The sequence below is a fragment of the Aspergillus vadensis genome, assembly GCF_003184925.1.
Source record: "Aspergillus vadensis CBS 113365 unplaced genomic scaffold BO88scaffold_10, whole genome shotgun sequence".
NCBI classification, from domain to species: Eukaryota; Fungi; Ascomycota; class Eurotiomycetes; order Eurotiales; family Aspergillaceae; genus Aspergillus; species Aspergillus vadensis.
Window position 1 is genome coordinate 93,815 of NW_020292048.1, and position 22,722 is coordinate 116,536.

The 22,722-nt window shown below is 53.1% G+C and overlaps 7 protein-coding genes across 7 annotated transcripts; 3 read left to right on the forward strand and 4 right to left on the reverse strand.

The window, feature by feature from the left end:
- Window positions 1-381: 381 nt before the first annotated feature.
- On the forward strand, window positions 382-1,029 carry BO88DRAFT_414636 (transcription factor Rba50; the record flags this gene model as incomplete). The annotated part of the gene is made up of 1 exon (XM_025708176.1): window positions 382-1,029. The coding sequence occupies one exon, from the start codon at window positions 382-384 to the stop codon at window positions 1,027-1,029; it is 648 nt and encodes a 215-aa protein (XP_025563198.1).
- A 776-nt stretch (window positions 1,030-1,805) lies between these two features.
- On the reverse strand, window positions 1,806-3,398 carry BO88DRAFT_339286 (cytochrome P450; the record flags this gene model as incomplete). Its single annotated transcript, XM_025703020.1, has 1 exon — window positions 1,806-3,398. The coding sequence occupies one exon, from the start codon at window positions 3,396-3,398 to the stop codon at window positions 1,806-1,808; it is 1,593 nt and encodes a 530-aa protein (XP_025563199.1).
- A 1,212-nt stretch (window positions 3,399-4,610) lies between these two features.
- BO88DRAFT_414638 (uncharacterized protein) lies at window positions 4,611-5,151 on the forward strand (the record flags this gene model as incomplete). Its single annotated transcript, XM_025708177.1, has 2 exons — window positions 4,611-4,613; window positions 4,672-5,151. The coding sequence occupies 2 exons, from the start codon at window positions 4,611-4,613 to the stop codon at window positions 5,149-5,151; spliced, it is 483 nt and encodes a 160-aa protein (XP_025563200.1).
- A 188-nt stretch (window positions 5,152-5,339) lies between these two features.
- On the reverse strand, window positions 5,340-6,389 carry BO88DRAFT_425098 (uncharacterized protein; the record flags this gene model as incomplete). The annotated part of the gene is made up of 1 exon (XM_025708801.1): window positions 5,340-6,389. The coding sequence occupies one exon, from the start codon at window positions 6,387-6,389 to the stop codon at window positions 5,340-5,342; it is 1,050 nt and encodes a 349-aa protein (XP_025563201.1).
- A 424-nt stretch (window positions 6,390-6,813) lies between these two features.
- Window positions 6,814-11,408, reverse strand: BO88DRAFT_443468 (efflux pump antibiotic resistance protein; the record flags this gene model as incomplete). Its single annotated transcript, XM_025710023.1, has 6 exons — window positions 6,814-7,346; window positions 7,397-7,685; window positions 7,793-8,225; window positions 8,346-9,501; window positions 9,594-9,597; window positions 9,757-11,408. The coding sequence occupies 6 exons, from the start codon at window positions 11,406-11,408 to the stop codon at window positions 6,921-6,923; spliced, it is 3,960 nt and encodes a 1,319-aa protein (XP_025563202.1). The 3' UTR covers window positions 6,814-6,920.
- A 379-nt stretch (window positions 11,409-11,787) lies between these two features.
- On the reverse strand, window positions 11,788-13,299 carry BO88DRAFT_425100 (aminoacyl transferase sphA; the record flags this gene model as incomplete). The annotated part of the gene is made up of 3 exons (XM_025708802.1): window positions 11,788-12,234; window positions 12,280-12,422; window positions 12,477-13,299. The coding sequence occupies 3 exons, from the start codon at window positions 13,297-13,299 to the stop codon at window positions 11,788-11,790; spliced, it is 1,413 nt and encodes a 470-aa protein (XP_025563203.1).
- A 1,175-nt stretch (window positions 13,300-14,474) lies between these two features.
- Window positions 14,475-22,182, forward strand: BO88DRAFT_461675 (type I polyketide synthase; the record flags this gene model as incomplete). Its single annotated transcript, XM_025711174.1, has 6 exons — window positions 14,475-15,046; window positions 15,116-19,469; window positions 19,542-19,913; window positions 19,977-20,261; window positions 20,319-20,734; window positions 20,802-22,182. 6 exons carry the CDS (start codon window positions 14,475-14,477, stop codon window positions 22,180-22,182), a joined length of 7,380 nt encoding a protein of 2,459 aa, XP_025563204.1.
- Between the last annotated feature and the right edge of the window lie 540 nt (window positions 22,183-22,722).

A 22,722-nucleotide genomic window follows, 5' to 3' on the forward strand; every position in this document is an offset into this window, starting at 1 on the left:
AGTCTAGAGATTATTGTCTATGGCCAGTGTTAGCAAGGTAAATTACGATTTATATGAGCCCAGATCTATGCAGATTTAAGTTTATTATGAATACTATCAGTGAATATGACAGTAACTATTGCGCTTATGACGTCCTTAAGCTTTCCAGTTTTTCTCATCTATTACAGCACTATATCGGTCACTGCCGTTCTAATGGTCTGCCACACGTAGGAAGTCCCATCTAGATCGCCACTTGCAACAACACCTTCAGGACCTTCTGCTATATAGTCCTGATCAAGTCCTCTGCTTCTCGCTATACATTGTGAAACCACTTTGCCCTCAGTTCTCCATCATCTTTGTTACTGCTGGGCTCTCTCTTTTCATACAACACCACAAGGCAACATGGAGTCCAAGCGCCCAGAGATCCTTCTTCTATGTATCGCACCCACAGACTATCTTGGGGATCGTGTTGAACCCCTTCTGAAACGCCTAAGAGAATGCGCCAATGTGAAGCGTGCGACAACCATTGACGAGGCATTGCGTGGCCTGGAAGCCAACCCCAAAGTCGTCATCGTCGCTGATGAAGGTGTAACTATACCCGTCAACCGACTCGTCGTTGAGGAGCTAGAGGATTACATGCGCAGAGGAGGTTTGGCCATTTTTGGCTTCTGTTTCCCCGGTTTCGTGACCAAGGACCGTTTCAGGAGCCTTTTCCGAGTGAGAATAGGTTTGCCGTGGATTATAGGGGATGAAGAACGAACCAAATTTGAATTTAATCCTGAGTGCACCCTTCCAGCCGGAACAGAGGCTACCTCGCTCCCTACACTATACAGCATGGAGGCAGTATTCATCAAAAATGCTCGCCCCAAGGAGAAAATTTACATTCCTGTCAAAGGTGCTATGACGGAGCGGACGCGGCCTGAACCTGTCGACCAGACACAAGCTGCGGTGGTAGGAGCAAAGGTGGGCGATGGATATGTGGCTTATTGCGGGGATACCATTCCGGGTAAGCAGCTGGAACAAATCATTTTAGCCCTTTGTGGCTTTTAGGCATGTTGGATAAACTGCCTTCTTATCAAATGGTTTGAATTTTCAGGCGAATGACTCCTGTCAATCACCGGCTTCGGAGACAAATCGATACCACACAAAGGATGAAATCAATTGTTGCGCTGCACTCATTTGACCTAAATACGACAAAATAAAGACATCATAAAGGGTAGATTATTTCCACTAAAGGAAGTTACCAATATACGATTTGAAGATGTGACATATTCGTGTTATTTGGTTCTGATCTTGGCCAGCAATATTGATTACTGCGCGAGGTGTAAGGTGGGTCTGGTTATTAAATTGCAGGGCAGAGTAGTATAACCAATTCATGTAGAAAAGATGCGCATATATACCCTAGACCTTCTAAGTCTGATACATACGACCATAGGGTGTGGAAAACAGGGCTTCCCGTCCGCTCAGCCGTACTTAAGCCACACGCCGGGAGGTTAGTAGTTGGGTGGGTGACCACCAGCGAATCCCTTCTGTTGTATGTTTTTTGCATTCGTTTTCTTTACTATTTATGAATCAGAAAGGTTATATCGCGGATAGTTATAGTAGAGAAGGCATTATTACTACGCAGCGGAACATATGTTGTAGTTCCGACCAAATTGTCACACACAGCCTTGCTACCTTCAGTGCATTGGCGATATCATACTTCGCTCCGATCAAAACATCCGGATTCAATTACACAAGAAATGGTCGGTGACTATCACTCGAGGAAACACAATACATCGAACCGCTTGGCTTCCCTTTTCCCCACGCTTCACTAGCCTCTTACCTCACCCGGTCTTTCGCCCGATTTCCTCCAAAATTTGAACAGGATCCTTAGTCGCATTCTCCCACTCCCTCTCTATGATCTCCTGCTTCTTCGGTTCTCGAACTTCAAATGAGGCCTTGAACGGCCTAGATGCTGCTGTAAACGTCAATTTGATATCCCACGGGTCGATTTCAATTCTCTTCCCACCTTTGTACGAGTGAGTAATATTGTACGCCCACATGAGTCGTGCCATGAGAATGAAAACGCTATTCCAGCCCAGATGCCTGCCAGGGCAAATCCTCCGACCGAAGCCGAACGGGCTGTGTTCAAGGTCTGGGTTGTCGATCCACCTCTCTGGCTTGAAATTATGCGGATCTGGGAAAACCTTCGGATCGAAAGACATGACCCAGATGTTGGGAATAATCACTGTACCACTTGGTATCTGGTATCCCATGTATTCGTCGTCCTGCGTAGTTGCATGCGGAATTGCAAATGGAGTCGGCGGCTGCCAGCGCATAGCCTCATTCAAGATAGCGTTGATGTATCGCAATTGAGGGATATCTTCAGAAGAAGGGAGCCGATCGGGCCCAACAACTCGATCTAGCTCTCGCTGGGCCTCCTTTAAGCACTGCGGGTGCAGCACGATGGCTTTGATAATCAGGCGTAGAACGGTAAGAATAGCTTCGAAGCCGGCTTGCTGAAGCGTCCCTATCACATAGGCAAGTTCTGTGGACGCGATCTGCGACCCCGCCTTTGTTTTCAGGGCATTCTGGACCCAGTTCCACGTAGACGCTGACTTGCCGATCTCGAAATGTTTCATATGGAACTTGGTGGTTTCTTGTTCCACGTTGTCCGAGAACCTCTTCCAAGGTGCTAAGCATTCCGGTAGCTTGTCAAGGACTGGGAACAGCTCAACCACACGGTAATAGCTATTGCCGATGGCATCGAAGGGATGATTTTTGAGAGCTAGGAGTTGGACGGGGATATCGTTGTCAGTTGTTTCCAGTCGGATGCCGTACCCAAGTGTCATAACGATACTACCAGCATAGCGGCGTATGATTGCCTCAAATTCATGGCTATCCAGGAGTTCGGAGAGAGCTTGCTTGCTTTCCATGTTTTCTAGGAGGCAATATCGATTGACTGTAGTAGAGTCTAGCAATGAGCTCATGATACGGTGCTGGTTCTGCCATTCCTTGCCATATGGCATGATAGCCGAGTTGACTCCGCGGGTCATGCGGGCCGCAATAGCAAATTGAGGACGTGAGCTGTAGATAGCACCTCGCTTGGCCAACAGTTCTTGTGCAATATCAAAAGAGCCAATGCTGATGGCCAGTTGTTGGCCATAGCGGAAGGCCACCATGGTGCCATAGTTTTGGTGCCATTTGTGCACCACTTCGATGGGGCGCTGAGTCAACATCTGATGAATGTTGCCAACAATCGGGAGAGGCCTTGGTCCAGTAGGTAGGCGGGCATCATCTCTCTTAATGAAGAGTTTGTACCCGATCAAAATGCAAAGAACAAGGGCTGAAATAAAGACATAATGACTGAACTGCTTGTCCAGCATAGCCAAGCAGATGTTTGAAACTGGCTGAAGCAAGTATGGAGTAGAAGTCATGATGATTAAAACAATGAAAGCCAGTAAACGTGTACAAGTCCAATGCTCCCGACTCAGAGTTCGGGGAACATATTGTCAATTGAAGGGCCGTATATATAGTATTCTACTTTCCCCTTGGACAGGCACTACAATGGTGAGCTGAGTTGCACGTCTGCGTCGCTTGGGAAACAAGTCTGAAAGGAAGGTTTCGGAGAATACATGGATGTGATGGTACAGGAAGGCCGTGTGATAATGCATGGACATTACGATTCTGAAAGAAGTAATCTATGTCGTCACACACGAACAATGCCTGAGTCAAAGCGCTACTTACAGTGGGAGCTGATTATCGGAGAAGTCCGTTTGTGCACATACCTAGGACTGACTGTCCATTCATCTTGGTGTCTACTGATGCATTCTCCTTGCAGCTAAGCCTGTTTTATGTCTGATATCCAATTAACCCCATGGCTATAATGGCATCCGTTCTGCCGTCCAGCGAGTCAGGCGTTACATGTGTGGACGTCGCAAAGACGAAATGGAAGAGTTACTCGGGGAGCTTTTTCTTGGCCCACCAGATTCCCCCCTTGAGTGCCTATCTGATGATACACGCATCAACCGTTGAAGTAAGCTAAGGGCAGTTGAGATCCGATAGCCGCCCAGACGCATCAATGCAGATCACTCCAGGGAAATACGAGTCTGAGACTTTACTGGTGAGGGGAACGGGGTAACACAAGCCCGTCGCGCTATTTTTCGCCAGTAAGATGCCTTGCATCCTTTAAATTCCCCCAAGGTACTTTTTGTTGACTTTTCATTGGCAATTCACTCATAATTCAAGGTTACACTAATCATGTACCAGCACCAGTTGGGTATAATCACACCCCGAGGCCGGAGATATCGGGTATTATGCCACAAAGCTCGGCAATCTTAAAATAATGTATACAGTCGAAGGTACTTTTTTGGTGGTTCAGAATGACACCTTCAGCGTATGCACAGGATCAGCAATGACTCATGTTTCGATCAGACGCCCATCACACGCAATGCTAAAAATCGCGCAAGGCTGAAATCCGAGATCCGATTAAGCGATAGTACTCTCATGTGATGAGAGTTGCTCGTATTTCCAGGACCCCGTCAAAAGGTATTTGATGAGGGTAAATTATCCCGTAAGGTCCTCACTTGATTGTAGTAATAGCTCGCGCGATATCTGTATGTTTAGCACACTTTTGACTCACCGGAACAATGGTGAGTACAGAAAGTCCGTTCAGCATACTGTGAGTGTAGTGACTAATTTCAAGGACAGGACTCCGTCACGAACGCGTTCCTTTTCATCCAGAGGCCTTACAAGAGTCTCTGGTTAAATGGGATATACTTCCTATTCTGGCCCCTCCTTGTATTCATCCTTGTGGTCTTGACTGCCGCTCTCTGGAAGGCAGTCACTCAAAACGATGTCGCTGATATCCAGAAGATATCTCCCGGAAGTAACATCTCCAAAACAGATTACGAAGACGTTGTCAACGGTTTCCTGCAAGACATTTCTTTTCAACCCCCGGACATGATATTTGATGTCGGCCTGAAATCTCGTGTTGAGGACCGCCTGGAGTCGTATGGTATTTCGCGCAATTTTATAACGGAGATTGAATCGTGCATTGCTACAGCGACCAAGATATCCAGCTGTTCCTATCCATATACATCTCCCGAAGTGCTCGAAGCCATTGCCTTATTTTGGCATTCGGCTTTACTGACGTCCATTAGCTCGGAATGCGAAGGGTGCTCACTATGATCGATGATATCTCAAAAGCTTAACGATTATCAGATATATCTCGTAATCGATTCAAATTTCCATTATTTTTTCACGCCATTTATGCTTCAGACAGGTGATCAATGACTCCTAGCATAGCTCTACCGAGTTGTCTTTGAAAGTTCTAGTCAGCTCGTATAGGTGGAAGGGTCCGACATATCATACGACATTCAATCTTCATCGCAGTCCATATTCGACTGAGAATCCAGGTACCATCGCGGTAGCCAGTTGCAAAAGGCATTACGAATGCCCTCCAAATCTCCCTGATTCGTCCCTGCTGATTTCCCGTCGACAAACTCCGACCGGTACCCACCATCAAAATCAACGACCCAGGCATTCAAATCGTAGTCTATGACGATATTTCCCGGATGCACATCGCCCCATATGATATCGTGGGAATGAAGGACCTCCACAATATCCAGTATCTGTCTATTCCACTTGGCATGATATTCCTTCATCTGAATGAGTTCATCGCTCCAGAGATTTCGTGACCCGAATGGAAGCCAATCAATCAATATGCCAAGGAGTATCTTCCCATTCTCAGATAGCACGATAGCATAGAGCTTCGACACATTGATTGACAGGCCGAGTTCGGTAACACGGCTGAGCGCTGACACTTCATTAATGAAAGCACTGATATTGTTGGCAGATTTGAACAATAGGCCGCGTTCCGCTACCTTGACATGTCGCGGTATGTCACAGGTATAGTCGAATTCGCAATCTGGGTCCTGGTAAATGAGCACATCGGCTGCGCTGACTTTGGGGACACTAGGAGGTAGGCCTGAAATTGACGCGCTTATCGTAGGAAGAGTGGATTTGGAAAAGCGTCTAGTAACAGTGGGAACTGCTGTGATTAATTCATCAATTGGCAGCAACTGTAGTGCGTGAGCTCGAGGAAAGGTAAAGCTTTGTAGGCTAATAGGTCCTTGTATTTCTGGAGCACTGCGTCGAATGTATTGTGCGCATGGGACGACTAACCAGTCCCAGAATTCTTCGAAATTTTCGCTGTCGTTGGAGGCTTCTTCGAATTCCGTGGCTTTTTCACTTCCGTTAACTTTCTTCAGCCACCCATTGACCTGCACTTCTAGAGAGGTGCCGAAGAATTCAGAGGCTCGCAGGGTGATTTCGAACAAAACCGCTCTCGATATAATGACAAGAAAAGCAGCCTCAGCACAAAAGTTGTTCTCAATTATGCGATGGTTAGGAACGCTGGTAGCCATTTTGGTGCAGCAATAATTTTTTGAGAAGAACTAAATGCCACGGTTAACTGAGAAGAATATCTCAGAGCAGTATTTAACAAGACGCGTTTGAGGACAATTTTAGCGGAAATAACAACAACATGCGAAGGGGCAGGAACGGTAGGAGTGTGAAGAGTTAATTTTTAGAAGATGTCTGTGAATAAACATAATTAGCAGCAAGTGCCATTGAAAGAAATTAACATCCCGCGTGCTCGAATTAATATTGGTTAATGGTCACAGTAGTATTTTCTACACGCTTCCATTAAGCATAAAGTTCCTGGTGTCCAGACAACCATATTGCATGCGCATTGCAACTGACCAGTCTTCTAAGCAATGGCCTTCGAACATATAGAATGCGATAAAAGTTAGTTAATCTCGAAGCTAGTATATATAGTATACCTTTAGTGATAAATTTGATCCGATGCTACATCCCAACTGGTCATTAATATATTATACATGGTCTTTCTTCATTCCCTTTCCTTTGAATACAACCCATTGACCAGAAGACATCACCTACTCGAAACTATTCAACCACCTGACCAAATCCGAATCCTCATCCATCCACGCATTAAAATCCCCTGATATCCAATCCCGTGCCACAAACTCTGGCGCCGCCCCTCCACCACCTACATCTCCCCTGGTGTTTGCACTCCCATTTCCACCCTCCACCTCCTCCCCCACCTCCACAACAAGCCCCTTTCCCCCCAAAACCCGATCAAGGATATGCCTAATCACAGATTTCGCTTGCTGGCAAACATCATAGTTCCCCGCCTGCTTGGATACCACATACTCAAGATCTGCAGCAAAGCGGCTCAGATTTTGGATGATTTCCGAGCGGGAAAACCCCCCTGCTGACTGATGATTGAGATTGGGGTTCTGAGATTGATGCAGCAGTTCAACAGCCAGGACACCGGCGGGGGGTAGGCCAAGTGATGAGATCTAAGTTCTTCGATCAACGAGGGAGAAGAGGAAGAGGAAGGGGAACATACAATCCAAACAACAGAATTTCCATCCCCCCCACCGACAGCGCGATTGGCAACCAACAACAACAAATTGTCCAACAGCTCGTGCGCGACAGCAATCAATTTCTCTGTGCTGGCGCCCGTTCGCTGGACTAAGATTCGCTGGAGAATGAACTCATTATAAAGTGAGTCCATGTGCACGAAGAGGCAAACTTTGGCTGTTTCGGGGCAACGGTCGAAGTCCGATGGCGTGCTGACACGGTACAGCGATGAGGGGAGCGAAAGACGTGCTTTTGTGGCGAGGGCGGATATCTCTCTGTTGATTTTTCCACCATTCTTTCTTATTAGTCCTCTGCAACTCTTCACTGAAAGAAGACAAAGGGAAAGGTACTTTGGGCAAAAGGGGCGGCGGTGGCATCTCACGTGATTTTCTGCTCCAATTCTGACCCCTTTCCTTCCACGATGTTCGAATCCAGAGAAACCTCTAGTACTGCCTCCCTTACAATTCCCATCATGAAGCATGCTCTCGCGTATGATCCCCGTGTATACGCCCCCTCTGCGTTCCATCCATTATTATCTAGGCGTGTCATCGCGGCGTCGAGAACTTCTGGCGAGGCTATGATATCTGCGAAGGCTATGTCCAGTGGCGGGTCGATGGTGATATACCGACGGATCATGCGGGGTGGACGACCTAAGAATGTGGAGAGCCCTTTGTCCATGGCGTAGGTGGCGACGACCAGGCGTTTGCGGTGTTCCGCGCGGAAGAAAGGAAGTTTCGACGTAACATCACGGTGGTGATAGCCCAAGGTGAAGAGAAGGGTTATGAGTGCAGAGAGGGTTTTGTAGGGACGGTAGTCTGTTTCGTTGTTAGCATTGGTGGGGGGGCAGAGTAGGGCGAGAGGGAAATTTGCTTAGTGGATACTAGGTGATAGGTGTGAAGAGTGAGGGTGAATAGGGAACGGAAGGGAAGGGGTACCGTAATCCCCATAGAGCAGGGTAAGAAGCGAAGCATGTTCCAGCGTCGCCCAACACAGCTGTTCAGAAATGACACCGGTGTAGTCGAAAAAACGAAGACAGATTTCACTCGCGGACACACAGACAGCTGCAAGACCCTTTTTGTCAAGTGGGGGACGGTTCGGTGGGGAATACGCAGCCAGATCGTGTTGCGGGAGGAGACACGCGCTGGAACCAATCACCGCAAAGACTAGCCCTATAATCTCCCAGCGGTTCGGCATAGAGGAAAAATATTCCGTGGGGGTGATGGCAGGGTCTACGATTAATGGTTTGGAGGAGGCAGTAAAAATGCTTCGGGAGAGGAAAAGTAGAGAAGGGAGCGGATTAGCGGGATCGGAAATGGCCCCGTGCAGCATAGTTCGGATGGAAGACAGTATCAGACGCAGGGCAGATGGGGGAAACAAATCGCCTTGGCAGTGGTCGAACCGCGCTGTGGCCATGTATTCGTATAAAGCAAAATCATCGAGCAGGATGAGGAGCAGCTCGGCGCCAAGCTGGATCTGGCTGTCGTCGATGATGGCGCTGGTGTTTTGCTGCAGGGATTTAGCAAAGAGGGCTATACTAGACGAGCCATCGTCAACATCGTCGCGCAGCACGGACAGGTAGCTGGTGGGCCCGAAGACGCCAGTGCTGGGGGTCGAGGTGCTGCGGTGACTACAATCGGCGAGGTAGCCGTCACGGAGATGGCCCGGAGGCAAGGGCGGAGTGACTAGCGAGGGAGGAGGCAGCGGGCTCGTCCAGGCACTGCTGATACTGTTACTGGTAGCAATTTTGCTGCCACTTCCGCACGAGATGGAGTCGGTGGAGCTGCGATCCGTTCTGTTCGGATGCTTGGACATCGGGGCCGGTTGGTACACGCACAGGGCCGGCTTGCGTCTGCGCCGGCATCGGCCGCAAGGGGCGGCGTGGTCGCATCGGATCTTGGATTTGCGGCATGGTTCGCAGGAACTGAGCACCCCGTTAGAGCGCAGTAGCGACATGGTGTGCGCGTGTGGGATGAAAAGGTCGGGGTGAGGAGGGGAGGGAAGACTTTTGGTGACGGACTCGCGAACTTGCGGAGTCGGGTTCGGGGTCGGGGTGGAGATGGTCAGATGCAGGTGAGATGCTCCTGCATTAGACTAATTCAAAACAGAAATAGGAGCTGACTAGTAGGAGGAAGTACCTATATCTGACCAATTGCCATCTATCTGGTTATCTATTAGGCCAGTACACTCCTCTTGTCCCAGGCTAAACCCAATCAGCAGTGCATCCACATCATTCCAACCCTACCCCGATTTTTCCTGTCCGCATCAGGTACTAGGGTAGCACGCAAACAGCTCCCTCAACTAAGCAATATGTGTATCCCGATAGTAACCAGAGATTGTATAGATTACTCCTCAAACCGCTGCCTGCCCAGCTCCTCCTTCTCCATACTCACCTCCTTCGTAAAACATGACGCCACTAATCCCACCCCCGCAAAGACAATCAACACAATCCAAATAACGTGGAACGAATGACTATACACTCCTGTCACCTGGTCCAAGACCTCCTTCCCCACCTGTCCCCTCAGATCCCTCAACTGAGGAATAAACCCCACCGCGGCCTGACTATTCTCTAGCGCGGCCAGGCTATTAGGCAGGGCTCCCAGCGCCTTAATCGACTTTGCAAAAACGCTGCTAAATACTGTCGACCCGATCGCAAGACCGACTAACCCGCCCAGTAATCGGAAAAAGACCAATAAGCCGGCAGCAAACCCCGTGTCGTCGACGCTGGCAACGCTGGCTTGCACCGGGAGAACGAGAACGGTAAAGAGAACGCCGATTCCCAGGGAGACCACGATGGGGAGGCCCGTACGGAATGGCACGGATGAGGCGGGGGTGATGATGTGAAGGAGTCCCGTCCCGACCGTGAGGAACACCCAGCCCGTCCAGATGTTCACGCGGTACTTGCGGAGGTAACTGACCGAAATTGGCGAGACACAGCTGAAGAACAGGGACATGACATTCATGGGGAGCAGAGTAACGGAGGCGTGCAGGGGGGTATCGTAGAAGGCGGCTTGGTAGAAGAGTGGGAGATAGGTGTTGAGGGTATAGGTGACCAGGCCGTGGAGGAAGCCACCGAGAAAGGTGGTGATGGCGGTGGCGGATTTGAAGAGCCGGTAGGGCAGGACGGGCTGCGCGGGAACACGCTCGTAGACGACGAAGAGGGCCAGGACGACCAAGCCGAGGATCAGCGGGAGGAGAGTCCGCCAGGAGCCCCAGGAGTAGAGAGCCCCAGCCCAGCTGAGCGGGAGGACGAAGGCGGCACAGCCAGCAACGAACAGGGCCATGCCGAGCAGGTCCAGGAGACCAAGTTTCTGCAGGAATGTGCCCTCGACGGGGCGCAGGCGCAGGAAGAAGAAGGTGAGAAAGAAGCTCGCGCCGATGAGAGGCAGGTTGATCCAGCCGATCCAGCGCCAGGTCACGTACTGGGTGAACAGCGAGCCGATAATGGGACCAAGCAGGGCGCCGCCAGCCATGGGGATAGCCAGCAGGCCGAGATACTTGGGGCGCTCTTTCATAGTGGTCATGTCAGCGGTGATAACCTCGTTTAGCACGTCAAGGCCGCTGCCCCCGAGCCCTTGAATAGTGCGGCCGACAATGACAGTGGCCATGTTCGGGGCCAGGGCGAAGACGAGCGAGCCGACGATGAAAAGAAAGTATGCGGTGTACAGTGGGATCTTGCGCCCGAGTACGTCTGAGCCGCTCAAGTAGAGGGGCTGCACGACGGACACAGCCAGCATAAAGCAGGTGCTGGCCCAGAAGGACTGCAGGGTTGTGCCTCCGAGATCGCGGGCGATGATGGGGATGGCCACCGCCAGGGTGGTCGTGTCCAGCGACACGATGAACACCATGAACAGCAGGCCCAGGAAGGCCAAATGGAAAGAGAGCGGCTTCCTGGATTTTGTCTCGGGGGAAGACTGTTCCGTTGATCCTTTCTCTTCGGAGGACACATCCATGGCAGATTGTCCTTCCGACGCCGTCTTCTCGTCCACAGGATTATCCATGGTTGTGATTCAGTAAAGCACCGTATTACCCCAAGGATGACAACCGCCAGTCGGACATACTGCGACTCAAATACCCGTGTCAGGGAGATTTGCCTGCAGGATCCATCGGAGTCGGCCTCGGAGTGGATCCTTTGTCAGGATCTCAGCACCGATCAATTTATAACGAGGGGGTCGTGCCAGTGCTGCCCCCACCCCAAGCCGGGACAAGAATTCTTAGCCAGATAAGCAATTTAGCAAGGCTTGTTTTGTCCCTTTCTCTTACTCTTGAAATACGGTGAACTGGCTATAATAATGGAGTTTGGAGGTAATTTCAGGAGCGCCAGATCAAGGCTTGAATACTTTCTTTCTACACGATAGTTCTCCGACTATTTTAACCCATCTACTCGCTCCCATTCAGATTAGCCTGGGCAATCAACGCATACACATGCCGCGCCGCAGCTGGCACCCTCGTTCGATCCCCGCTGCTCTCAATCTCCAGCATCTCCTGGGCCCATTCCGCAATTGCAGCAACCAGGGCCTTAACCTCCGCGTCCGTGTTTGACGCATGGAATATGATCCGGACGCGTTCCGTCCCCTTGGGCACCACCGGATACGAGATGGGGAAGACCGAGAACCCGGCCCGTTGCAGGTGAAATGCAAGGTAAAAGTTGTGCTTGGTGCGCGTCCGCAGCTGGATGATCTGAGTGAGGACTGGCTGGACATCCGCGTCTTCGTACGTGGGAAGGCGGAGAAGCCCGGTGTCGCTGGCCTTGCTCCAGATCGGGTCGGAGGTCATGGTCTCTAGGAAGAATTTCACGATCTCCTGGACGCGGTCCTGGGCCTGCTGCTGTGTCAGCCTCGAGCTTTCGGTAGAAAAGGGGGCAAACCATACCCCTTGTGTCTCGCCACTGCGCAAGAGCTGGTATGTAGCGCGAATCGAGGCCAGCATGGGGAAGGATGGCGCCACGGAAAACATGATGCTTCTGGCGTAGTTGATCAGCATAGTGCGCACGGTCTCGTTGCACAGAATCACAGCTACCGAGTTAAGTCAGTGTCTTGTACAGCAACCCTAATTCATTCGTGTCTTACCTCCAGTCGCAGCCAGCGCCTTTCCAAACGTATGTAGTCGGATCGCCACTTCCCTTTCCAGCCCCAGGGCACTCACCAGCCCAGCACCGTTGGGCCCAATCACCCCGGTGCTGTGCGCCTCGTCGATGACAAATTGGACGTTGCCCTCCGGAAACACCTCTTTGGCCGTTTCAATCAGCTCCTGAAGCGGGCAGATATCCCCGTCCATGCTATAGACCGACTCAACTGCCACCAGGACTGATCGCGTACCGTTGCGGATTTGGGTCTGCGACTCCTGGACGGCCACCAGTGCATCATACAGCGATTCGGCGTCATTGTGGCGAAAGGCCTTGCGGCACAAGGCCAAGCTGTCCTTCATGCCATCGTGTACACTGGCGTGGATGAGCTCATCGTACACAATGGCATCGCCGGGGCGTGGAATGACGGAGAAAATAGCGGCATTGCCCAGGCTTCCCGTATTGACAATCAACCCAGCCTCGGCACCGTGAAATGCGGCCAGCTCACGCTCGACATCTTCCAGGTATTTGGAGTTTCCGTCGGTCAGACGCGATCCATGACTGCTCAGCTTGAAATCGGGATGCTTGGCGAGCTCGTCCAGGTAGCCTTTGCGCACGGAGCCCGAGGTGCTCAACCCGAGAATATCGGTAGAGGAAAAGTCCACCATGGATGTTTGTTCCTTGGTGTGCAGCATGATGCAGCCATGCTGGGCTCGACGCACGTCGAGCTCTTCTTCCAGGTTCCGGTAAAAGACGGAGGCATTCTTCATGTTGGGGGCCTTGGGCTGTTGAGCTCTCGCCCATTCAACGATAAATGAATCAGACATAGTATGAGTGCGTCAAAGGTATTAGTGCGGAAACACAATGTAGATTGGGAGAGGAAAGCACATGCTCAAGGCCTCTGGGGGCTGGCTGAGTAGGCTATATCAACACCTGTGCTATCTGGAGCTGCCATTGTGGTGTCAGCCTGTAATCCCCGATAAGGATATTTCCACAATCAGACCGTCGAATTGCGCCATCCCTCGTGTAAGATACGCTATACAGCTAGTAGTTGCCAGTCTATCCTATCAAGACGGGTCTCAATGCAGTCAGACTGCGCTGGGGTAACCATGCAGGTGCAGGAAGCGGGGGGCAAATGGGCAGTAGCATCCGGATTACTATGTTTGGATAGGAAAGCGTTTCTAGAGCAAGGAAAAGGTGTCCGGTCTAAAATATTGATTGATTGATCGATTAATTTCCTCAGACACGCTGATGTCAGCCCTAGTAGCCGAGTGTAGGGTGGTATCCAATCTAGCAGCCAGTCTTGCATCCAGAGCCAAGCTATCATGTACATTCAAAAATCTATACAACACAAAATGTTTGCACCCTCCAACCCTAGCGTTAATTACCTCTCGGACTCGCTCGGGGCATCTGATCCACGTGGGCTCGCCTGAGGTTCTGTTCGCGGGGTGCCATCACCGCCGAGAGGAGAAGAGTCCCGTGCGGCTATACTGATCGGTCTTACATAGATTCAGGAGAGGGGTAACAGTCTAGAACATACTCGACACTAAAATATCACGGCATTCATGCAGTACTAGTGGTGAAACATGATAAACTTCGTTTCCTGGTGCATCATGCACCACTGCGGCTGGACATGTACCAAATACTACGGGTGTCTACATTTTCATTGGTCCCTTCTTCCTTTGTACTGTAAGAATGTCTCTGGATTACAAAAAGGATTGAAGACGTACGACTGATTTCAATAAAACTCCGCTATCAACGAGAATTGGGGGCCAATTCAATTAGACTAAGAGTCATGCAAGATAACAAGAGTAGATAGGCGAAGAGGACAAGCCTGACATCTTTCGATCATGACATCTATCTCACAACCAGAGAAAGTTGGTAAGGGAAAAGGCAATCTGCCGGACATATAAAGTCCCGTCTCTCGCAATGCAGGCTTCATAATTTCAGGGCTAGAAACTCAACATCTTAGCAGTGAGCCTTTGTATCTTTATATTTCAACATGCCATCCCGAGATAGTGGCCTTTCTGGCTCTGCTCCTAACCCCGGGGGCCAGGTTAATGATGCTAGTACGACATTCTCCCCCATCGCGATATGTGGAATGGCCCTTCGACTCCCCGGTGGACTGGGGAGTCCGCAAGACCTCTGGGACTTCTTGGTAGCCAAAGGCGATGCGCGGTCCCGGGTCCCTGAGTCACGATACAATGTATCAGCCTTCCACTCCCCATCCAAACGACCAGGCACGGTGGTGACTGAGTACGGCTATTTTCTCGACGAGAGCATCAAGCTCGGTGCGCTGGATGCGTCCCGCTTCTCACTCAGTCGGGCTGAGCTGGAGGCCGCCGATCCTCAGCAGCGCCAGATGCTGGAGGTGGTGAGAGAGTGTTTCGACGACGCGGGGGAAGTCAACTTCCGTGCCCAGCCCATTGGCTGCTACATGGGGTGTTACGGGGAGGACTGGCTGGAGTTGCAAAACAAAGACCCCCAGCAAAATGGCATGAACCGGGTGGATGGATATAGTGACTTCATGCTGTCGAATCGGGTCTCATATGAAATGGACCTGCGCGGGCCCAGGTATGTCATGCCTTCTTCCCCTACTCCTTTCTCTTCCCCAAAGAGGATAGGGTTACTGACATAGCACAGTATAACCATCCGCACCGCGTGCTCGTCTGCGCTAGTGGGGCTAAATGAAGCGTGTCTAGCCCTCCAACGAGGTGACTGCGATGCCGCTATCGTTGGGGGGTCGAGCTTGATCTTTGCGCCAGCCGCGACGGCGTTTATGACCGAGAAGGGGGTTCTGTCGCCCGACGGGTCCTGCAAGACCTTCTCGGCGGATGCGAACGGCTACGCGAGGGGCGAGGCCATCACCGCCGTGTTTGTCAAGCCTCTGGCCGCAGCCCTTCGCGACGGGAATCCCATCCGGGCGGTGATCCGGTCCGTCATGTCCAACAGCGACGGAAAAACACCAGGCATCGCCCACCCCAGCACCGACAGCCAGGAGGCTCTGATCCGGAAAGCGTACCGCGCTGCTGGCATTACGAACATGGCCGAGACAGCCTTTGTCGAGTGCCATGGCACAGGCACCCCAACAGGCGACCCGGTCGAAACGCTGGCCGTTGCGCGGGTCTTTGGGGATGCAGGCGTGTATATTGGATCGGTCAAGCCCAACCTAGGCCATTCCGAGGGCGCGTCCGGGCTGACATCCCTGATCAAGGGTGTCCTCGCTCTGGAGAATCGCATCATTCCCCCCAATATTAAATTCACTGCCCCCAACCCGAAGATCCCATTCGAGGCCTGCAAATTGACGGTGCCCCTCGACCCAACGCCGTGGCCGGAATCGCGATGGGAGCGAGTCAGCATCAACTCGTTTGGCGTGGGAGGATCCAACGCGCATCTCATCCTCGACTCTGCTCGCAGCTTTCAGATCCCCAGCCCGGCGCCGGATGATTTCCTTGCCGGCCCCCAGCTGCTGCTTCTCTCCGCCAGCGTGGCTGGATCGCAGCAACGGATGACCGAGACCTTCGAGAACTGGGTCCCGCAACACCAGGACCAGCTGTGCAATCTGGCCTACACCCTAGCTACCCGCCGAGAGCATCTCCAGCATCGATCCTTCCTGATTGCCGGTCCAGACCGAATCGTCACCCCATCGCCCGGCCGGAAGGTGCCCACCTCCGCGCCCAGCCTCGCCATGGTCTTCACCGGTCAAGGCGCACAATGGGCACGCATGGGACGGGACCTCCTCCTGCGCTCCGACTTCTCGTTCCAGAACACCATCCGGGCGCTGGACAAATACCTGAAAGCAGCCCCGAACGGTCCCGAGTGGCGATTGGAGGAAGAGCTCCTCAAGCCGGCCCTGACGTCCCGAGTCCAGACGGCCGAGCTCTCGCAGCCCCTTTGCACGGCCGTCCAAATCGGCTTGGTGGATCTCTTCGCCGCAGTCGGAGTCACCCCGGCGGCGGTGGTTGGCCACAGTAGCGGAGAGATTGGAGCTGCCTACGCTGCGGGAGCCTTGACCGCGCGGGAGGCCATCATTGCGGCCTGGCAGCGAGGTCTGGCCGTTGCAGGGCAAACCCGCCCTGGCGCCATGGCGGCTGTAGGGCTGGGCTGGGAGGAGGTCCAGAGCTTTCTCTCACCTCCCACGGTTGTAGTTGCCTGTGAGAATTCTCCCAAGAGCGTCACTCTCTCCGGGGACACCCAGGAGGTGCAAGCCGCGGTTGCACGGATTAAAAAGGAGCATCCCACGGTCACGGCTCGGCTTCTCAAAGTTGACAAGGCCTATCATTCCTACCACATGCGCGAGGTCGGAACCAACTACTCAACCACTATCGGCCGCGACCTGGTTGGGAGGCGACCCGGGAAGCTGTTCTTCTCCAGCGTCACTGGCAAGCAGGAACAGGATCTGCCTCTGGACGCGGCCTACTGGCAACGCAACCTGGAATCACCCGTGCTTTTCCGGGCCGCGGTCTCCGAGCTCCTGGATCATGTCGACAATGTCGTCTTTCTGGAGATCGGACCACATGCCGCGCTCGCAGGGCCCGTGAGACAGATCCTGACTGCTCGGGCGTCTTCGAACTCGGCCCCGTACATCGCGGCGATGAGCCGCGGTGAGAATTGCGTGGAGTCGTTCCTGACAGCGCTCGGAAAGCTCTTCCAGCTGAACTTTCCGGTCAATCTGAATGCCCTCTACCCCTCGGGATCCTGCTTGCCCGGACTGCCTCGGTACCCCTGGGACCATGGGGTCGACTACTGGCGCGAGTCCCGCATCTCCCGCGACTGGAGATTCCGCCAGTTTGCCAGCCATCCGCTTCTCGGCGATCGTCAGCTGCTCGGCACTGATCTGGAGCCGAGCTGGAGAAACATGATGCGGGTTGAGGACTCTGGCTGGCTGCGAGATCACAAAGTCGAGGTGGATATCATTCTGCCGTGTGCGGGCTATCTGTCAATGATCGGAGAGGCTATCCGACAGATCAGCGGATCACAGGGGAGCTACACCTTGCGAGGCGTGGTGATCAGTTCGGCCCTAGTGCTGCGCGAGGGAACACCCACCGAGGTAGTGACGACCTTCCATCCCCATCGGCTGACTGATTCGCTAGATAGTCAATGGTGGGAGTTTACCATCGCCTCGTACAACGGCCAGACGTGGACCAAGCACTGCACTGGTCAGGCCTCGGGGACGGCGGCGGAGGAAGGGCAGACGCAGACGGCCGCCCTCAGGGATCCCCTGCCGCGAAAGTTGCAATCTAAGAAGTACTACGACCTCATGGACCGTGCCGGCTTGAACTTCGGGCCGATGTTCAAGCGCCTGACAAATATTGAAACGGGCACTCAGGAGAGGTTGGCAAGAGCAAAGGTGACCACGGACCAAGCGGGAGATGAAACGTACTATCACCTCCATCCCACTATCATTGACGCCTGTATTCAGGCGGCTCCTCTTGCTGGCCTCCTGGGCACTGTGGACGCCAAGGCATACCGACGAGTGCCCACCAAGATCGACCGGGTGATAGTCCGGCAAACCCCCACCAGGGTAGATGACCTGCAGGTGTCCGCCTCAGCCACGTGTGTCAAAGGCACCGGGGAAGTGATCGGGCAGGTCCAGCAATGCATCGCAGATGGTACCATTGTCATGCACATGGAAGGCTTGAAGCTTTCGCCTCTCGAAGAGGCCGGCGAGGCAGGAAAGACCGACGACCTTGAAACCACCGCCCGCCTGACATGGGGACCACATATCGACTTCTTGGATGCCAGCACGCTGATCAAGCCGTCGTTTCCTCGGCATTTGTACACGCCGGCTTTGGACGAGCTGGCTCGGCTAGGTATGATCTACGGCAGTCGGCGCATCAAAGATGCTAGCACGCCGGTGGCGCATATGCCCCTGTATCGCGACTGGATGAACCGCCAGGTGGAAGCAATGCGGCTTGACGAAAAATGGTCCACCTTCCTCGCCCTTGAGGATGAGGCCCTTGTGGAGAGGATCGAACGACTGGTGCAACACCTGTCTGAGACGCCCGTCGTCGACTGCGCCATCGGCCTCCAGAAAGTAGCCACCAACATCGCGGCGCTCTTCACCGGGGAAACAGAGGCCCTCGATATCCTTCTCGCGGATGACACCTTGTATAAGCTCTATGTTGTCACCGACGCGTGTGACCGGTCCCAATTCATCCAACACCTAGCCCATACTAAGCCCAACCTGCGAATCCTGGAGATCGGAGCCGGCACGGGCGCGACGACGGCGAGCATTCTGAAGCTGCTACGCCTGCCCGGCTCGACTGGCACCAGCTCCACACCCTCCCTCTTCTCCAAGTACACGTACACGGATATTTCCTCGGGCTTCTTTGTGACGGCCAAGGAGCGGTTCAGTGGGGAGAGCAACATTGAGTATCGCACCCTGGACATCAGCAAAGACCCGTCCGAGCAGGGGTTCGATGGGGAGAAGTACGATCTGATCCTCGCGACCAACGTTCTGCATGCGACAAACTACCTCGGTGAAACCCTCCGAAATGTCCACAAGCTCCTCGACCCGAACGGGCGACTCCTCCTTCACGAGCTGAACTCCCCGTCCAAGTGGCCCAACTTCATCTTCGGCACGCTGGCGGGCTGGTGGTACGGTGGGCCGGATGGAAGACCGGACGAGCCTTGTGTGTCCCCGGCTCGCTGGGAGTTGGAGCTGAAAGGCGCCGGTTTCGCGGGCTTGGATGCGGTGGTGCTTGACGGCGAGCAGCCGCATCAGCTGAACGCCATCATGGTGGCCAAGCCGCGGGTCGATGATGGTACCGACCAGAAAAAGCCTGTCAGTCTTCTCTGTGACCCCAGTGATGACAACTACGCGGACTCCTTGTCGCTCCGGCTTAACAGCCGAGGCTACGAGGTGCAGACATTCCGGCTCGGGGACGAACTGCCCCAGTCCCAGGACATCATCTCCCTCCTCGACTGCACTCGCCCATTCTTTGAAGGCATTGATGCGGCTCGTTTTGCGGCGTTCCAGCAACTTCTGAATACTGTTGGGGAGTCGGGTCTGCTGTGGATCACCCATCTCTCTCAAGTCCAATGCCCCGACCCCCGGTTTGCCCAGGTCATCGGCGCCGCACGCTCCATTCGCTCAGAGATGCTGGTGGACTTTGCGACGTGTGAAGTAGATGACATTCGTTCATCGCTGGACAAGATTATCGACGTCTATGCCAAATTCCATACCCGAGCGAAGGACGAATCGTTGAATCCGGATTATGAGTATACCATTGTGGGTGGGACCGTCTCTGTGGGACGGATCTACCCCTTCTCGCTCAAGGATGACCTTGTCGTGGCGACCAAGCCAGACGACTGGATCGCTCTCGACATGGAGAAGCCTAGCCGCCTAGCCTCCCTGCACTGGAAAGCTTCGAAAGGTAGACCCCTGGCTGGGGACGAGGTCGAGGTGGAGATCTACGCAGCCGGCCTGAACTTCAAGGTAAGAACGTGACCCCCTCCACCATGCATGCCCGATGGGTTACTTACTAACCTCCTCCGTCAGGATGTCTTGGGCGCATTGGCTGTGGTTCCGTTTCCCGACAATGGCCTGGGCGTCGAAGCCAGCGGAATCGTTCGCCATGTGGGCCCCGATGTCAAGCGGCTGTGTCCCGGAGATCGGGTCATGCTGCGCGAAGATGGCACTTTCGCAACCCATGCCATTGCATCAGAGAAGCTCTGTGCCAAGATTCCCTCGGAACTCTCCTTCGAAGATGCAGCAACCATGCCTGTTGTGTTTGCTACTGCCATCTACTCGATGTTCGATCTTGGCGGATTGCAAGAAGGACAGGTGAGCCCGCCCCATCCGTGTCAGGCTAGGGGGCCGCAATGCTGACTTCCAGCCAAGTCGATCCTTATCCACAGTGCATGCGGTGGTGTCGGAATCGCCGCTATCCAGCTGGCCCGGATGGTAGGTGCCACCATTTATGCCACGGTAGGCAGCGAGGAGAAGGTACAATACCTGATGGAAACATATGGGTTGCCGAGAAATCGCATCTTCAACTCCCATGACTCAAGCTTTGTGGAAGGCGTGATGCGCGAAACCCAAGGCCAGGGAGTCGATCTGGCTCTGAACTCCCTCTCCGGCGAGCTGTTACACGCGACCTGGCTATGCCTCGCTGAGTTCGGGAAGATGGTGGATATCGGTAAGCGTGACATGCTTGGGGCCGCTCGGCTCGACATGGGTCGCTTCCTGGGCAGCCGCACGTATTCCTGCTTTTACTTGGACTTGCTGCGAGACAAGCGGCCATCGGAGTGCAAACGGTACGTTGAGACCCCGACATAGCAATAAACCTGGGGACGCTGACTGGACTGGCTTTCATGAAAACAGACTTCTCGAATTGATCATGACGTACTTCCGAGCCGGTCATATCACACCAATCAGGCCCATCACGACGTTCGATGCCACGGCTATGGAGGATGCGTTCCGACACATGCAACAAGGCACCCATCTCGGCAAACTGGTCATCCTCATGCGAAACGCGGATGGCAGCCCTAAGATCGACCCGACATTAGTGAAAACTGCCACGAGCCTTGACTTAGACAGCACCGCATCCTACCTCATGATCGGTGGTCTCGGTGGTCTCGGACGCGCCGTTTCGCGGCGTCTCGTGGAGCACAAGGCCCGCCGTCTAGTTTTCCTTTCCCGGAGCGCCGGCCAGGGTCCGAACGATAACGACTTCGTCCGGGAGCTTGAGAGCATGGGATGCGACGTTCGCCTCGTCCAGGGCAGTGTCACCAACGAGGCTGATGTCAAACGAGCTATCCAGCAAGCACCCAACCTGAAAGGCGTACTCCAACTGTCCATGGTCCTCCGAGACCAAGCGTTTCCCCATATGACGCTGGCCGAATGGAACACCGCAGTCGCGCCCAAGATCCAAGGAACATGGCACCTCCACAACGCCACTCAGGCCGCCGGGATCACCCTCGACTTCTTCGTGCTCTTCTCGTCCACGTCCGGTGTGTTGGGCCTGCCTGGCCAGGCCAACTATGCCGGAGCAAACACTTTCCTGGACGCCTTCGTCCAGTACCGGACCAGACTGGGGCTGGCCGCCTCCGCGGTCGATATCGGCGCGGTCCAGGACATCGGCTATGTGGCGGAAGACGACGCCCTGCTCCAGCGCCTGAAGCAGACGGGTGCGCACCATCTTACCGAGTCTGAGCTTCTCGAGGCCGTATTGGCCACGATCTCTTTCTCCGTGAACCCCAACGAGGCCAATAATGTCAACGACGGCCTAGGGTTTGTAGACAAAAACAATTTCATCCTTGGTCTTCGCACATCCGTCCCCCTCAGCAGTCCCGAGAGTCGCGTGTTTTGGAGAAAGGATCGCCGTATGGCGCTATACCATAATTCCGTCGCGAAGACCAACGTACACGACGTCAGTTCCGACGGTGATGCTCTGCAGGCCTTCCTTGCCCGGGCAAAATCTGACCCGTTTATTTTGAGGACCGGGGAAAGCGCTAGCCTGCTGGCAAGAGAAATCGGGAATAAGCTGTTCAACTTCTTACTCAAGACGGGCGAGGACTTGAATACTTCGCTGCCGCTCTCGCAGCTCGGTATGGACTCATTGGTGGGTGTGGAGATGCGCAGCTGGTGGAGACAGGCGTTCGGCTTTGACATTACCGTATTGGAGATGATGGGGATGGGGAATTTGGAAGGGCTGGGGAAACATGCGGCGGAGGGGCTCGCAAAGTTGCTGGGTATCGAGTGAGCCCTTCTAAATTGACTATGCCAAAGGTATTAGGGAATAGATTTCACGGTTTCTGCCTTGATTCTGATCCTGTGCAGCCATCATCTGTACTGCTGTATATCCTAGTCCTCTTGCCAATTGGGCGGCGGAAAGTACGGGGCTGTTTCGTGATGCTATGTGGATGAAATCTAGATGTGTAACCCGAATCTGGAATAAGATTACATTATAAAGATACAGATGTTAAGCTGAGCTTCTATAACGTGTCAGCCTAGATTTATCCCTAGACTCATAAGAAGAATTATCGTCAGTGTAACAAGTGTTTTTCGTAATATTAATACTTCTCATAGCATTTATACAGTGTTCTATAATTTATGGAAGGGTATGTGATCTTAATAAAATGCTTTGAGGCCTGTGACTGTTCTCTACGTTCATTTCATTGACTCAACCATTGATTTGTATGTCTAATGGAATACTGATAGACTCGGGAATTTATAAGATAATTCTAGGTAAGACAGCTCTTAATGCATGAACAGTACCAGACAAAAATATCTAGTGCACTAG